The sequence below is a fragment of the Chaetura pelagica genome, unplaced genomic scaffold (genome assembly GCF_000747805.2).
Source record: "Chaetura pelagica isolate M959 unplaced genomic scaffold, ChaPel_1.0 scaffold289, whole genome shotgun sequence".
Lineage (NCBI taxonomy): Eukaryota > Metazoa > Chordata > Aves > Apodiformes > Apodidae > Chaetura > Chaetura pelagica.
The window spans coordinates 837219-854405 of record NW_009954554.1 but is presented as its reverse complement, the minus strand read 5'-3'; the positions used below and the strand labels follow the sequence as shown (position 1 = coordinate 854405).

Below are 17187 nucleotides of genomic sequence, written 5' to 3'. Positions count from 1 at the left end.
GAATGTAAAGAGCTGTATTTTTATAGAAAATTACGTTTTCTTAAATGCTACCCTGTTTATTGGGCAGTTTGTCCAATGATAGGTAACTGTACCTGCTTACAAATGCCCAGTTTGTAGCATGAAGTTTTATGGTTTACAAAATCTGAATTTGTGTTGGCAGAATCTTTGGTTTTATATGCCACTTAATAGAACTGAAAGGCACAAAATTGCAGTAGTGTTAGCTGGTAGGCATCTTGTATTTGTGTTTTATGTTACTAGGAATTGTTGGCTAGATCAGATTACTTTGATAAAAAAGTAATGAGTAGTTATTGAAACATAGAAATAGATGGAAATTCATCCTCGTGAATACTGTGTGCTCAGAATGAAAGAGTGTTCAGTGATAACTGATTCAGTACCGTGGAAAGCTGTTTCAGAGACTGCAGGTTGCATTGCAACATTAAGTATCCCTGTTTTTTCTTCCCCTTTTCTTTATGTACTGTGACTAGACTTGTTTATGAAACATGACAAAATTTTGCTACTTCCTATAGAAAAACAGGTGCTGAATTAATGTATCATCTCAAAGTTGTTTTGGGGGCCTAGAAAGTCATTATTTATTTTGTTGTTGTAATATCCATAAAATACTGAAAGAAGACCATACAAAACCATATTCCACTGCTGTTTCCTTCAAAACAAAAGTTTGTGCTTCTCCGTAATTGCTGAAGGGTCCTAAATGTTTCAGAGAAATACTTCAGCATTTCTAAAGGCTGAAATGGAATACAATGTGTAAAATAAATAGCAACTTACCATTTGTCTGTTATTTTTCCGTTCCCTATTTAAACAAGACTTCGTGACTGCTACTTACTAATTTTATTTTATTTTTTTAAATTTTTGCAATATGTTCAAAAGTCGCTGTAGGTATTTGGCAGACAGATAAAGCAATTGTAGAGTTACTGTTTCCTTATGACACCAGGCTTAAATATTGGGGACAACCAACACAAGCTGTATCTTGTTTAAGAAGTAGAAATTTTCCTTAAGAAGCAATTTTAGTAAGAATGGTTTATGTTTTATTTTTTGTGACAGAGCAAAGCAGCAGTGCTGATCAGAATTAGCATATCCATTACTTTCAAAGTACACTGAAATGCTCTTTTGAGGTAGAGTGTTAGATTTATGTACTCAAAAACAAACTTATAAAAATGATAGAAATCTATATGCATTTATGTCCTACATTACCCCTATTATAATGGGAAAAGAGTTGATGCTTTTTTTTTTCTTTAGTTCTTGGAAAATCAGAATGATCTATCTTGAAATTTTGTGATGAAGGTCTGCTTTATAACTTGTTTAAATACATGCCTGATAAGTACTGTCTGTACTGAAGGTGGAGTTGGACCAGCTGCTTGTGCATTTGCTTTATGAAACTACCTGACACATGCCAAATAAGAAAATACTCTTTTTCCCTCAGAGGGTTTCCAAATTGCAGTCCTATTTTCTGTCATTATATTTGTGCATTTGCTAATTTTATTGCATGGAAGTAAATACAAATAACTTCCTGTTTTTACAGACAATTGAAATGATTGAGAAAGAACAGAGGGAAGTTGAAAGAAGACCTATCACAAAAATTACTCACAAGGGAGAAATAGAAATTGAAAATGAAACACCAATAAAAGAACAAGAGGAAGTAATGGAAATTCAGGTAAAAAAGAAAATTGGCAACATGACATATTTAGTTCATAGATAATATGCTTGTAAAGTGGTTTTGTGCATGATTTCGTTGTTCCGATTTGTAATTATATGTTAGGTCTGTTTTAAGTTTAATTTTTCTTTCATTCTCACTGACTTTCTCTTCTGGGCCTGGTGATTTATTTTTTTTTTTTCCGAGTTGTGTCTATGACTGTATGATGAATTCTGGCAATAGTAGAAAATACTCTAAATCTTACCCAAAAGATATTTAGGAATACCAATTAATTCTTTTAATGCTTTTGTAGGTTTAGTGATAGCCTTTTAGGCTATAAAGCTGAAGTGAGAGGTTTGTGTCTGAAGGGAAAAAAATACTGTAAAATATTAAGCAATAGGAAGATGTCGAAGCCCAATCCTTGCAAATATTCAAGGGCAGGTTAGATGGGACTCTGAGCAACCTGATCAAGTGGGAGGTGTCCCTGCCCGTGCAGGGGGGTTGAATCTAGATGATCTTCAAGGCCTCTTCCAACCCAAACCATTCTACGATTCTATGAATATGAATAGAGGAAAAAAAGGCTAACTGAAATGTATTTGACTTTTCTTAGGAACTTAATACAAAGTTGTTTGAGAAGTCAGAGGAAGCTGAAAAAGAAGTAAATGCATCTTCATCTCCAGACACCACAAGTCAACATAAGAATCATCTCTTCGATCTTAACTGCAAAATCTGCATAGGTAATTTTGAACTGCATGTCAAAATAAATACATAATGTTTGTTTAATGCTTTTTAGTCATAAATCTCAATATACTTCAAGAATGTGAATAAATGTGGTTTTTCTTTTTTCCCTAGTTTGCTGACAGAGATGTGGAAGTAGCGTTTTACACCATAATTTCCAAAAGAGGCTATTGAAATGATAGGCTATTGGCATAATGTTGTCTTCTGTTTAGAAAAAAACACATAAAAATGCAGAGAAAGGAATCCCTTAAATTCCTGTTCATGCTGTTATTGATGCTGCATTTCTTTATCCTACTGTATTACAGTGGCAATATTTATGTATAATACTACATAAATATATACAATGTGTGAATTTATACATTGTATAAATACATATAAAATGTATGATGTCTTTATCCTGTTCCACTTCGATGACAATATGTAGTATTTCTGGTGTGTCTTCCAAGTCTTCAGAGGAAGTCCTCTTGGTTTTTCAATAAAAAAATAACAAGCATTGCAATTCATTCTCTGCAGGCCGAATGGCACCACCTACTGATGATCTCTCTGCGAAAAAAGTGAAAGTGTCTGTTGGAGTTGCACGGAAACAGTCAGACAATGAAGCTGAGAGCATTGCAGATGCCCTTTCTTCAACATCAAGTATTTTAGCTTCAGAATTACTGGAAGATGATAAGCAAGACTCGTCAAAGTCGTCATTCACACCTCTCCCAAAGTAATAGAAACTGTAGAAACATTTACATGAAAGACAGTATTAATCTTGTTAAGCTATTATGACTAAAGCTAATTGTTTTAATGACACTTCATTAGTCACTTCATTTTGTGTATTTGAAGTTGTGCACTTCTTAGGAATGGGGTTCTGTGCTGGAGTAAAAGGTGCTGTGCAGTCATAAATAGTAATACTACATATGTTGTGATCACAAACTTCTAGTTACTATTTTTTCTTTTGGGGAAAAGTAAATTACGTTATATTTTCTGGTGCAAAAAGGTCTAAAAAGGTGCATGAATTCAAATTTAAAATGTCAGGATACAGACTTCATGTTGTATTTTGCTGCTAAGCAATGTAGTATGTACAGTGCTGCAGCTGAATGTGTGTGTACATACCTGCACATGGGTACAGGCAGTATGCCGACTTCTGCCCCCTCCCTGCAGCAGGGGAAGTTCTTATCTTCTGATAAGTTCTTACTGGCTCTGCAGCACCTATATGTGTTTGTGTGTTCTTTTTGGTAGCATTTCATAACTCTTGGACTAAATAACTTCTCCATTCACAAAACTTATAGTAGTGAACTAATGTGCTGCTTACCTGACATTCCTTCATGTAATATTTATCTGCTCCACTGGAAGACAAGAAACATGGTTATCTGCCTGTCTCTTACCATTGGCTGTCTAGTATGCTTAACTTAAAAAGAAAACAGTTGATGACTCAAGTTCTTTTACAAAGAAAGATTATGGTTTACATATCTTGCATTATACAACATGTTCTAACCAAAGTGGCTTTTTGTTTGTTGTTTTTTAGGTCAGAAACACCTGGTACCGTGGAATGTGAAAGTCTGTTCCTTGCACGCCTGAATTTCATCTGGAAGGGTTTTATCAATATGCCTTCAGTGGCAAAGTTTGTTATTAAGGCTTACCCAGTTTCTGGCTCATTTGAGTACTTAACAGAGGTACTTATGTTTACTGCAGTGAATGAAAAACTTAATAAATTAACTTCAATGACTTGTTTGCCTTGCAAGCTAATGATAGTATAATAATGAAAGGTGGTGATGCATGATAATTGTCCTGATAAAGCATTTGTGGGAGGAAATAGGTTAGGGTATGTATTTGTAAGTAAAGTATTTTTCAGTTCGTCCTACATGGACCCATGTTCATCAGGATTAAAATTATTTTACATATTTTAAGGTGTTTTGAGCTCATCTCGCTGCAAGGATGTTTCTTGAGGATGAGCAGCAGTATTTCTAAAGCAGATTTTAGAAAAGTGGTAACTGTTTCCTGTTTTTTATGGAACATCTTCTGTAGTACACAGAAGCAGGGAAAGGTAGGATAAAATTTACTTCTGAAATAGCCACCTTGGTGGCATCCATTTTCTGAATTAGAGGTGAGAAAATTGTAGCTCAGTTTTGAAGTTAGAGCATTAAACAAGAGAATGTCTACTCGTGGTCTCTGCTGACAGACTTCTTATCTTACTACAGAAACCTGCATAATAGGGTTTATTTTTTTGTCTGTCTGGTAGCAATTCTGGTCCTAACCTGTTGTAAGACTAGCTTGTCCCTTAAAAAATAAGTTTATGTAGTGCTCTCTTCATTGTAGTAAATAATTTTGGGGAAAGTATGGATGAACAATGTTGAATCATAACTGATGTAGTACAGATCATTAACTTTGTACTGCAAATCTTAATTTAAATATCCAAACTTTAGATTAGTTTGTTTCTGCTGTTGTAACTTCTACTGATACTTTAAAATCATAATTTAAGAACTGTAAGAATTAATTGTGTTTTGAATATATAAAACAGATACTGGATGAAGGATTTACCACAATTTTTACATTACATTCAGATTTCTGTTGTCCTTTCTCATAGGATTTACCTGATAGTATTCAAGTAGGCGGCAGGATATCTCCTCACACTGTCTGGGAGTACGTAGAAAAAATCAAAGCTTCAGGGACCAAGGTAAGAATTTAACATATTCAAGACTTACTGTTTTGTTTAACATACATCCTATTCACTCCAAAGAATTTTTTAATTTTTTTTTGCCCCCCTGGAACATTTGCAAAACACATGACACTTCAAGGATAACTGGTGGTTTTTTTTAAATGGGATGGATGACAGCTGATGGTGTTTATTTTCTTGCTATCTAACCTTAACCTGTCACTTGCTGTTTGACAATATCTGTATTCATTTGAGACAGTAACTCAGCATGAATCTCTGGACACCATTTCACATAGCTCAAGAATTACAGTATGCGAAACCATCTTAGTGGTTCTCTGCGGGACCTGTCCCACTGTCTGCAGGTTGTCCTTGAGTGGGAGAGCCCAAAGCTAGGTAGTATTCTGCAGATGCTGTCTCACAAGTGCCAGATAAAAGGAAATAATTGCTTCTCTTGGTATGCTGGCTGCTCCAGTTCTGACCCCCAGTATGCAGTTGGCCTTCTTGGCATGGATGAACTGCTGGTTTTCACTCAACTTGTCCACCAGGACCCCTGTGTCCTTTTATGCCAAGCTGCTTTCTAGCCAGTCAAGTGACCTGGCCTCTCCTGGTGCATGGGATTGTTCCAGCTCAAGATTTAATTTGGAATTTGCCTTTGACCTTTGTGAAAGCTCATTTTTTCAGTGCATACCCTCTGAATGGCAGCCCACTCTCCTCCACATATTGACCACTGCCCCTAATTAGGTGTCATCTCAGTTTTGCAGTCTCCTGTCCCATCTTCCAGGTCATTAATTAAAATAATTAAGCAGTATCAGCCCCAGCATCGACTCCTTAGCTGGGCTTTGGTCATCATTCTGGGATCTGAATACTGATCTTCCCCTAGTACTAATGGGTATCTCAGATATAGTGGACTACAAAAGTAAAGCTTTCTAGTAACTTTAAGAGGGGGATGGGAATAATTACTTGGAAGCTGGCATGCTTCCCTAAAACTTGTTACTTAGCTGGCTCATACAATGTTGGGTTTTCTTTCCTGCAACACAATGAATTTTTTACACTAAATTATTTTTGTTTTCTTCAGTTCTTCTTAATTATTTTTGGCCCTTTTTCTGCTTCTTCTGTCTTTTCTCTTGTTCTCTCTGCCTCCGTGGGGCTTTTTCTCCTCCTCTGAACTGTGCTTTTAAATTAAGAGCCGTCACTAAAACAATTAAAATGTCATAGAAAAAATAGATCTGATGATATTTTTCCCCTTCTGTTTTTAACAGGAGATCTGTGTGGTTCGCTTTACCCCTGTAACTGAAGAGGATCAGATCTCCTATGCCTTGTTGTTTGCCTACTTCAGCAGTAGAAAGCGTTACGGCGTCGCAGCCAACAACATGAAGCAAGTGAAAGATTTGTACCTCATCCCTTTAGGTTCCTCAGACAAAGTCCCACATCATCTTGTGCCTTTTGATGGGCCTGGTAAGTACAGCTTGGAATTTGGAATTTTATTATCATAATGCTACTTAAAGAACTTTAGAACAGAAATATAAGAGAAAAATAAATTTTAAAGTGCCAGATATTATGTTCAAACATGCCATGAGTTTCCCATAGTATTATATGACTTTTCTTGAAAAGACATTTATTTCCTGTTGTAATATGATTCTGATACTCTTAAGTATTGTTGAAAAGCTTACTGCCTGCATCTTCATTTCAAGTTCTTCATTCTGCCTCTAACCCCGGTGGCTTTGTAGGTTACAATCTGAGTAAAGCCAGTGATGTGAGTGAACTATAATAGCTGTGTACTGAGTTCCAAATTGATACCTTAAAATTAGTATTTTTTGATGTACTAGTGTATGTAATGTACTCATTCCTTTTTTTCTGAAGTGTTCAAACTTTCTTAAAAAAAAAACCAAAAAACTACAACAACAGAACCAAAAAACTACAACAACAGAACCAAAAAACATGGAAAATTTAAAAAACAGGTGGGCAAGGAAGAAAAGCTGACATGGCTCTTAGTTGTTCTGCTTACACCTGAGTTACTTTGTATAAATTTATTTTGGTTATAAAAATTTGTGGATGATATCTTCTTTTGAGATAGGTGGGGGCTGAAAGAGAGGATGAGATACAACTCAAGATTTTTTTCAAGAACAAAACACATAATGAAGACATAGTTAATCATTTACTTTGACATACAGTGCCTTCCTGAAATGAGGAAAGCCATTTTGGAAAGTCAGGCTTGGTAAACTTTGAAGAAGAATGTCTAGCACAAAATGTTTGGGAGATGTGGTTACAAGAGTGCTAGCCACATTCATTTATTTTTTTCCTCTTGTGCTTTGCTACTACTGTTTCAGACTGTAGCTGTGTTAGCTAACATGTTGTTTAACTTCTCTGCTTTTTCTTATGTGACTAGGTGTCCTCTATATAACTGTATTGTATTCTATATTTGGACATGTTAGTGGGTGATACACTACTTTAAGTATTTTTAATTTCCAGTGTTTGAAATAATAATTTTTACATAGGAAATACATTTCTTATTAAGTATTGATTGTTGTGTTTAATTATGGAAATTTCAAATGTCATAAAGTAAATAATTTAGCTAATACATCATAAGAGCATGATGGTTATTTCTGTTAAAATGATTGCCTTAACCAAAACTTAAGGAGATGATAAATTGCTGTTACAATTTTGTGCAGGAATTGAAATACATCGACCAAATTTATTACTGGGATTGATAATTCGCCAGAAGATGAAGAGGCAGATAACTGCTGTTACAAGTGTAACTAGTAGTTTTGTGGATGAAGGTTCTGAAAGTACCTTGAGTAACTTGCCACCAGAGAAAAAAAGCAAGCCAAACAAACCTGAGGTCTCTCATCATGAGTTGACACTAGAAGAAGAAGAGGAAAATGATTTTTTTAATTCCTTCACAACTGTGCTACACAAGCAGAGAAATAAACCTCAGCAGTCTAATGTAGAAGATGCTCCTGCAGCTATTGAACCCTTGGTGGAAAGCACTAAACATGAACCACCAAAGCCTCTCAGATTTCTTCCTGGAGTCCTGGTTGGATGGGAAAATCAGCCTTCTACTCTGGAGCTAGCAAATAAACCTTTGCCAGTGGATGATATCCTTCAAAGCCTGTTGGGTACAACAGGGCAGGTATATGAACAGAGCAAGTCAGAAACAAGTCCCAGTGAAGACACACCATTATTAAATGAACAAGCAACTTTAAAAGAAGAAAACATGGATGTTGCTGATGTAACTACTGAAGTTAGTGAAGGAAAGACTGGTTTGGATGATGTACAAGAATCCACTAATGCTACTGCAACTGTGGATGCAGAAGCTGTAGGAACCTCAAGTTCCGCAAGAAGTGCTCCATCTTTGGTAGGGCTGAGTCTTAAGGGAAAACCTCCAGATGTTTCCACAGAAGCATTTTTAGCAGATGTATCTGCACAGTCACAGAATAAAGAAACTGAAGAAAGTAAAGAAAATGACCTAAAGCAGCAGTTACCCGACAAGGATAATGTTGCACAGGAAGTCAGAAGGACTGCAAATTCCAGCTTTTCTTCTTCCTCATCAAATGCAGGGAAAAAAAACAAAGAGAGCAACGTTAATGTAGGCTCTGCTGAAGGAGCCACTGCTAATACCTCTAAATCACCACCATTTATTAATCTTAAAAGAGACCCACGACAGGCAGCTGGACGAAGCCAGCAGAGCAACGCGTCAGAAAGCAAGGAAGGAGACGTTAGCAGAAATGAAGACCGACAGAACACTTCAGGAAATGATCAGATGGAATCAGAGAATAAACAAGCTTCTGGAGAAGTGGGCTTGAACCTGTATCAAAGTGATGCCCAAGCAGAGACGCAGTACAGTTCAACTGCAGCAAAAGCAGATAGTGCAGGTGCATCGCAAGCGGAAGATGCCAAACACTCGCAGGAAGATCCGCTGATGCAAAATATCGAAACAGTGAACTCGTTTAGAAGGGGACCAGCAGCAACTTCATCTCATTTTGAAACTGAAAACTCTTCTCGTTCTGAATTTACTTCCAAAGTCCCAGGTCCTATTACAAGTGGCACCTTCTCATCTGTTAGGCCTCCACAGCAGAATTTTCAGCATCCTAAATCTAATCCACCTGGATTTCAGTTTCAACCTCCAACACCACATAACTTCCCTCCACAAAGCAACCCTATGTTTGGATTTCCTTCTCATTTGCCACCTCCACTTCTTCCTCCTCCAGGCTTTGGCTTTCCTCAAAATCCAATGATGCCATGGCCACCAGTAGCTCATATATCAGGTCAGCCACCACACTATGCTGGACCCATTGCACAAGGGCTACCAGTGTCTCACAAACAATCAAGATTTTTGGGGCCAGAAAATTTTTTTCAGAATAAAGACAGTAGGAGACCAGAAAGACGCCACAGTGATCCTTGGGGCAGACAAGAACAGCATTTGGAGAGAGCATTCAACAGAGGAAAAACCGATCAACAGAGACAAAGGTTTTACAGTGAATCCCATCACCAAAAGAAGGACAGACATGAAAAAGAGTGGAACAACGAAAAATACTGGGAGCAAGACTCTGAAAGAAATAGACGCAGAGACAGAAACCAGGAAAAGGAAAGGGAGAGAAAGGGTAGAGAGGAAGGACAGAGAGACAAAGAAAGATTGCGATCTCCACACAGTGATAGGTCTGCTGATGGAAAAAGCCCCAGAGAGACTAGAAATCCAGAAAAAAAGACAGAGAAGCCTAAAAGTGAAGAACAGGCTCATGAAAAAGATAAGGAGAGGGAGAAAAGCAAAGAGAAACATAGAGAACGAGAAAGTGAAAAGAACAGAGAGAGACATAGGGACCACAGTGACAGAACTAAAAGCAAAAGGTAAAAAGATGCAGGCAGCCTTTAAAAATTCTATTTAAATAAACTGTTAGAGCAACGTTGTAAAACTTTGTATTAAAAACAAACAAAAAGCCTGCTAGGATTGTGCCATCTTTTTTATTCAGTGTTGGTGTTTTGCAGAAACAAGTCTGTGTTTTGGTACCAGTCAATGTACCAATACTCATCCTTTTTTTTCATTATACCAACTGTCACTAGAAGTAGGAGTTTAATATTTTTTAAAATTTTACATTGCTGTATATTCAAAATTTTAAAGATTCCTTTTATTAATATGCAATAAAAGCTTAGAAATTTTCTTGCTGATAAAGTTGGCTGTAGTCAAGTCTGCAGTATAGTTGCTGCCTTTGGTAATTTGTGCTCTCTTCTGTTTTAAGATGCTCTGGTAATTTTAAAGGTGAATTTCATACAATAACCTTATTTTTAAATTGCACTGTTTTTAAAGACTGTAGCAAAGCCTCAGAATCCACACACATTACAACAAAATCTAATATGCTCAGTGGTGTGAAGAGTTGGGCTTTTTTAATAAATTATTCAGTAGTACAATAAAATAATCAAGTGTATTTCATTAGTTTTTCAAGTATTTCCTAAGCATCTGAAGCAGTTTGTGACCAGAAATTGGAAGGCTGAGCTGCTCAAATGTTATTGCTTTAAACTGCACTTGTTTTAATAAGAAAGCATTTTTAACCTAAATTCTTGAAAATCTGATTTGTTGTAGTAAATTCATTTCTCCCATCATTTTCCATGCTTCAAAAACTTGAATACCTAAGCTTGTACATTACTTTGTGTTTTGCTATCCTTTTTACTGTAAAATGTAAATATTTTAAGGGATATTTTGATTCTAAAACGATAAAACTTTCTCACATATTGTGTGTGTTTGATTTCATAGGTGTAAAACTGTAGGCTAAATATGGATATAGCAGGCTGAGTTACAGAATGTCACATCTGTTGTACACTTCATGGCTTGGCTGTTAAAAGTTTTGAGGGGCAAAGGGGGGTGGCAAGGGCAGATACAGATGTTTGTACCACTGGAACTTTGAGTTAATAGGTATTTTGCAGTGATTGCTATCTATCCACTGATGCAAAGCAGAAAGCAAAAAAAAATAATCTCCTGCTCTTACACTTCTTGAAATACACTGGTAATTTTCTTGAGTTTGTCAGAAACGACAAAAACATTGCATTATATAAAGAAAAACTTAGGTTTATTGTTTTGCTTTTCAGCGATTTTTTTTTTCCTTTGAGCACATGACTTTATGTACTGAAGTAGCATTTTGTATTTTGCTGTAGTTTAAAAACACACAAATTGTTAGTTTTAATTACTATCATATTTTAAGGTAAAACTTTACTTGGATACCTTGCAGGTAGCTTCATGGTCAAATTGACTAAAATTAAAAATCTTGCACCGAATAACGGGGATAGCAGACTTCTAATAAGTAATTTGACATGATCAATAATCTTTTCCACATTAATTCCATGGTTTGTATAGTAGTCTTGCCATTGAATATATCTGGTAGTATTATGCATGTGTTGTGTTTAAACATTTACATCAGGGTTCTTTAGACAGAAAAGTGCACCAACACATTGTTCTGGCTTTTAGAGTAAGATGTAAGTTGGCAGCTCTGTTTGTGAAGATTTTCTTTTGACCCATTTAAGTCATCTGCTCCTGGTCCACTGGTGATCTCTCACATTCACATCCATTTGTGCTCTAAAAAGAAACCGGGAGCAGTGAAAATTGCAACTGTCTGTACAGAAGGGACAGGAGTGCTTTCTGCCAGATCTACCAGAAAACATTTTTCTGGAAAGAATATGTAGACATTTTCCAAGTTTGCCAAGTGCTTTACTTTCTGCCTCTTATATGTAGAATCTGGAGAGAGCCACAGTAAAACTGCTCTTGAGGAAGAGTTTTGTTAAGAGTACAAAATTAACAGGCAGCGACAGTTTCCAGGATTTTGTCCTAGAATCTGAGTTAGTGTAAAGAGAATAAATCCCACTACAACAGGAATAAAGGATGTTGTCTTCTCTGTTGCCTTCAGTCACTCTCCTTCCAACACTCTTGTTAGCTGGAGGCACTCTGATTGCTTGTTTTACACTGAATTGCTGCTCAGACCACAAGAAGCAGTTTGCACTGATGAGGAACTGGCAGTACACCAGCAGCCCCAGAGAGAACAGGATAAGCCCTAAATGTGCCCCCATCCCCAGCATCACATGGTCATAAAAGGCCCTTCTTGGAGAAACTGGAAGAATCTGGAGCCAGCCTGGGCTTCATAAGCTGCCTGTTGGGAAGAGGGGAAAAGAAGCTGTGTTGCATCAGGCTGATCACTTGAGGGTTCAAAGCAGATAAAGAGGATAAAAAGAACCTCACAAAGAAGTTTGCACATCCTTATTAAGACATCTTGGGGTAGTTCCATCACCACCGTAGTTATCCTCAAGTAATCTGTAAGTGACTTGGCAGTGCAGTCATTGCTACATGCTAATTATGGTTATGTCAAGAATAATGTGTGTTTCCTGGTTTTACTGTGCTTACTGTCTCTGCTCCGTGTCAGCTTCATGGAAAGACAAAAACACCTCATCAGAACTAGTTACTTGTTTCTGATAGGTGCTCATTGTATTTGGAGAATTTCCATGCGAGGAGGTGATGATTTATTGCGTGCTTTTGAGCCAACAGCAGTGTAAAAAAGGAAAATACAGGAATCAATCACTATTATTTTTATTTAATGGTTATACAGTAAGGTAACAGTCAAATGAGAAATGTAGATACTATCATAAATCACTTAAGGACATTAAGATATAACTTGATTTATTTTGTTTTTACTGCTCACTAAAGTTTAGAATATTACTGAACTTTTACAGAAGGAATAGAGTTTTTGCATTTTTACGGAGGAGCTCTTTTTACTTTTGACATTATAAATCCATGAAGAAGATAGTAATGAAAATTGAATTTACTGTGGCCAAAACACTGGTCTAGTAAAACTTCAGAATCTCATGTAGGGGCATATAGACTAGAAGGGTATAGCTAAAGGAAAGCAGTTCTTAGACTTTCTAGTTTTTAAGCTGTTAGGAACTGAAGTTAGTGGTAGGCAGACTGCCATGTTCCCACATTCCGGTTGCAAATGGTTAAAACAAGTTTCCATGTAGTCAAACATGGGTGGCCTCTGCTGGAGAAAAACAGCAGGCATATTTATATATCTGTGCAGTAATTATGTAAGATACCTTTTCTGCACTTAAAGAATTATTTTAATTGTACTGTTTTAGTGTGAAAACAGGCTTAAACCCTTTTACTTAAATGCAGACGAGATAAATACTCAGAAGGGAGGGAGAAAAACTTCATGGAGTTAACAAATGCAGACTGGTGTTACGATGTTAAAAATTCTCATTGCAATAAATGTGCTTTAGCCCCAAGTGCACCTTTTCTTCCCCTATCAATTTCAGTTTTTACAACTGATCTTAATATTGCAAAACTGTAAAAGAGAAACTGCATTCTAATAACATTTAAGCATTTTAGAGAACCAGGTAAGTTGCTTGTTCTTATAAGGCAACAACCATGTAATACTGGATTAATGGTTGGCTTTATAAGCTAATTAATACTTTATTGTCTACAAACACATTTCCAGTACAATAAAGATAAAAAACCCTGCAGAATTTGTCATTATTTACCAAAAATACTGAAAAGTATCTACAAGTAATTTTATGAGTAAACCATCAGCTCACATGTTACATATGCTATTAATACTCTGCATTAAAAAAAAAAATCGGAGACAGTTTTATTCAGTGCTTCCAGAGGGCCATGAAGATGATCCAAGGGCTGGAGCACCTCCTGTGAAGACAGGCTGAGAGTTGGGGATGTTCAGCCTGGAGAAGAGAAGGCACAGGGGAGACCTTATAGTGGCCTTCCAGTACCTGATGGGGCTACAGGAAAGCTGGGGAGGGGCTTTTTACAAGGGCTTATAGTGAGAGCACAAGAGGTAATGTATTAAAACTGGAAGAGGGTAGATGCAGGTTAGAGGTTAGGAATAAATTATTTAGCGTGAAGGTGGTATTACACATTGCCCAGGGAAATTGTGAAAGCCCCATCCCTGGAAGTGTTCAAGGCCTGGTTAGATGGGGCCTTGAGCAACCTGATCTAGTGGGAGGTTTACCTGCCCATGCAGGGGGCTTGGAACTAGATTATGTTCTTTAAGGTCCCTTCCAACTCAAACCATTCTATTCTACATCAGTTCCTTAGTCTTATACTGCCAGCTAACACATGAAACAGGGGGAAAAGGAAATTGATCACTATGTAAATAGTTTTCAATTATTTTCTATAATTTCCATCATAAACATTATACCCTTCTGCTTTAATTAGCTGAACCTTCTTAGAATCTTTGAAGAGCACAACATCTTTAATTTTACCAATAAATTCCTTCTGAAAAAGCCCTGCAGTAACTATTTTGACTTTCCTGCCAATTTCAAACCCACCAAAGTAACAAATGCCACCATAGTTTAAAGCAGTGTACTTTCTGTCTGGATCAATATCTTCAAAAAGAATTAGCTCCTCATCAAGATACACCTTAATACAAGTTTGGTTTTGAACTACAGTAACAAAATGCCATCTGTCATCGCAACAGGTGGAGTGTTTGCTATGAATTAGAGGAACAGAGATTCTTTCTCCAAGATTAATCACAACTTTTAATGTTCCATTGGCAAGACCAATGGCAAGGAAATCATTATCTTCATCTTCACCTTTACCCATCCATACTATTAAGCCTTCAGTTTGACTGGTAGTAAAATTTACAGAAATGCGGCTATTCTGGAGGTCTCTTGTTCCATAATAAGGATCTGTATATTTGATGTAGGAGTTGCCAACAAACTTAGCTATGAAAAATGTGGTTTTTCTGTCACAATACTTACCTGACCAGCCTAGTGCACATACACAGATATATGAAAATGAAGTAGGTTGAGGAATACAGAGAGCTTGAGCCCCACACCTGTTTTGTGAACAGTGGATCGGTTGTTCACATGTGTTCCCTACCCATTCTTTTGGGCAAGAACAAGAAAAGCCTGAGTTTTTAACTCGACATATTCCATTGTTTTTGCACACTGTGTAACCACAAATCGTTCCATCACAGTCACCAACGTTGGCTCCACCTTTGGGGTCAGTCACGGTAAGCTTCAGTTCCCTGTTGTTTATAACAATTTCTCGTATACAACCGGTGAAACCTGTGGGTTCATTTTCTACTGCCATTGAGTTGACAAGGTTTAAGGAGGATACTCCTCCAACAAAGAAATCCGTGTGCGTGTCTAGCGCATTCATTCCAGGAGTAGCTTTTTGAGTCATGTTGATGCCATCCAGGTCCAGGTAGCCTTCAGTACCAACTCTTCCTGCTTTGAGCGAATGCCATGTGTTTCTGTTTGTACGGACCTTCTGAAAGCTCTGTAGAATGACTGTGTTGTCTCCAAGATTGTAGCGTAACTGTACAAATCCATTTAGTAATGATATGCATAGAAAGTCACCTGTAAAAAAATATATTAAAGTTTTACTTTTTAGTGGAAAACAGGATATTCGTAATCCTGATGCTTTCAAGCCTGCAATTCCCCATATCGGTAACGTATTTTCAGTAGCCTTGTATCACCACCATGTACAAACCACACAAATGGAAATGTTCCCTGATGAGCCTCTCACGGCCTTTTTTTCTTTTCCATTGTTGGAAACTAAGTTCATGGTTCCTTGAAAGAAAGAAGCCAAACATTCTAAAAAGCTCAGCTCTGGTGCAGGAGACTAGATACCTGTGAGAAGGAAAGAGGATCACTTTGGCATCTAAGGAATGTGAGTTGCTGTTGCCAAACAAAAAAGAATCAACTTTTGGCCAAGTTATAAATACCAGGATACTCTCAATTTTTGTATGCTGAATACAGGCCCAGTGGATTTGTCAAGTTCAGTGCAATGAAAGTTTGTCTGCACCAAACACACTGTTTTCCCTGAAACTACTTTTAGTGGGGATGTTTGGGTTTAATAATCTGACCACTGTAGGAACAGATCAGGTTTTTATTGAATTAGTCTTCTGGAGGCCTCCGTGACACGAAGTATTAGCAGGGAGTTATCTTTTCCTGTACTACCAGTGTTTCTGGCCTTACAGGCACTATAAAAGGAGTAAGACTACCACTTTGAAATACACTTGTACACATGAAGAAGAAAAGCTGGGAAAGGTAGGAAACGGGAGCTGTAAAGAAGGTGTGTAAGGGTAGAGAGAGTCTGAGAGGGTAAGGTGATGGAGGAAGAAGAGAACAATGGAGGAGTCTGCAAATGTAAGTCACAGTTTTAAATTATGTTTGTCTTTGCAATTTTTCTTTATTGCCTTTGGAAATACTAGGCATAAGGTTGTTGATAATTTTTTTTAAAGTATAAATTAAATAAATTTTACTGGTAACTATCAGGAGAGAAAGCTTACATTTAAATGTAATAAATATTTATTTAAGTTTCATGTAGTGTTTTACTAAGGAAGAAAAACTTTTAAATTTGGAAAGTACAATTTCCTTAAAGATTCAGCAGGTGGATCTATTGGTAGAATGAAGTTTGATTTCTTGGAGGTTTTAATTTTTTGGTATAAGTAATCCTTGAATTACATTACTTTTAGTGAAGTTAAAAATGAACAGCTTAATTTACTGGAGTCTTGTGGAAGTTACTAAAATCATTTCAGCAATCATTCAGGTTCCCATTCAGGAAGGGTGGAGATGTTTCACTGGCTCACCTTCCCTGCCTGACACCCACAGAAGAATGAGAAGGCAGCTCTTCCTTTTTTCCAGCTCCAGTTCTGCGATGCTAGAGCTCTTCCTTCTAGCTTGCTAGTTCAAGTTCTGATGTTTTACTTGACCTGCATGTAGTGTTCTTATTTGTTCCTACTTTTTCCAGAAAATGAATACAATTCTCTCCACTTGTGGTTGCTCTTGCTCAGTGATGTGGCTTTAAGCTAACAATTTTTCAGTGCACAGTTTGAATGCACTCATCTCGCTTGTTTGAGCAATATGGATAACCTGCTTGTCTGTTTCTTTGATGAGGACCTCAATCTTAGGGTCAGAAAGGAGCACTGGAAAAAGTTTCTGAACTACCTCTTTGACAGCCTTCAATCCTCCTTCCCAGACGTGGACTTGCATAAGAACATGAATACTCATTCTTTGCTGTCTAGGAAGAAGGAAAACAGCTGACCAGAGTTGCTTGCTCATCTGTCTTGTAATCAAGAGCTGGAGAAGCTGGAACTTCTCCAAGACTTTCTGGTCTGCAGAGAGAGTTTTTGATAGCTTTGCACATTTGACAATGATTTGTCTGGGATGA

The 17187-nt window shown here is 37.1% G+C and overlaps 1 protein-coding gene across 1 annotated transcript in view; it reads left to right on the top strand.

The window, feature by feature from the left end:
* PHF3 (PHD finger protein 3) overlaps positions 1–9986 on the top strand; it is a 38894-nt gene extending 28908 nt beyond the window's left edge. The window contains exons 9-15 of the mRNA XM_010005106.1: positions 1538–1669; positions 2259–2385; positions 2900–3095; positions 3897–4044; positions 4956–5045; positions 6284–6479; positions 7694–9986. Of these exons, the coding sequence (XP_010003408.1) occupies positions 1538–1669; positions 2259–2385; positions 2900–3095; positions 3897–4044; positions 4956–5045; positions 6284–6479; positions 7694–9873 (3069 nt within the window). The 3' untranslated portion in view covers positions 9874–9986. The remainder of the gene's footprint in view (positions 1–1537; positions 1670–2258; positions 2386–2899; positions 3096–3896; positions 4045–4955; positions 5046–6283; positions 6480–7693) is intronic.
* Positions 9987–17187: the final 7201 nt, after the last annotated feature.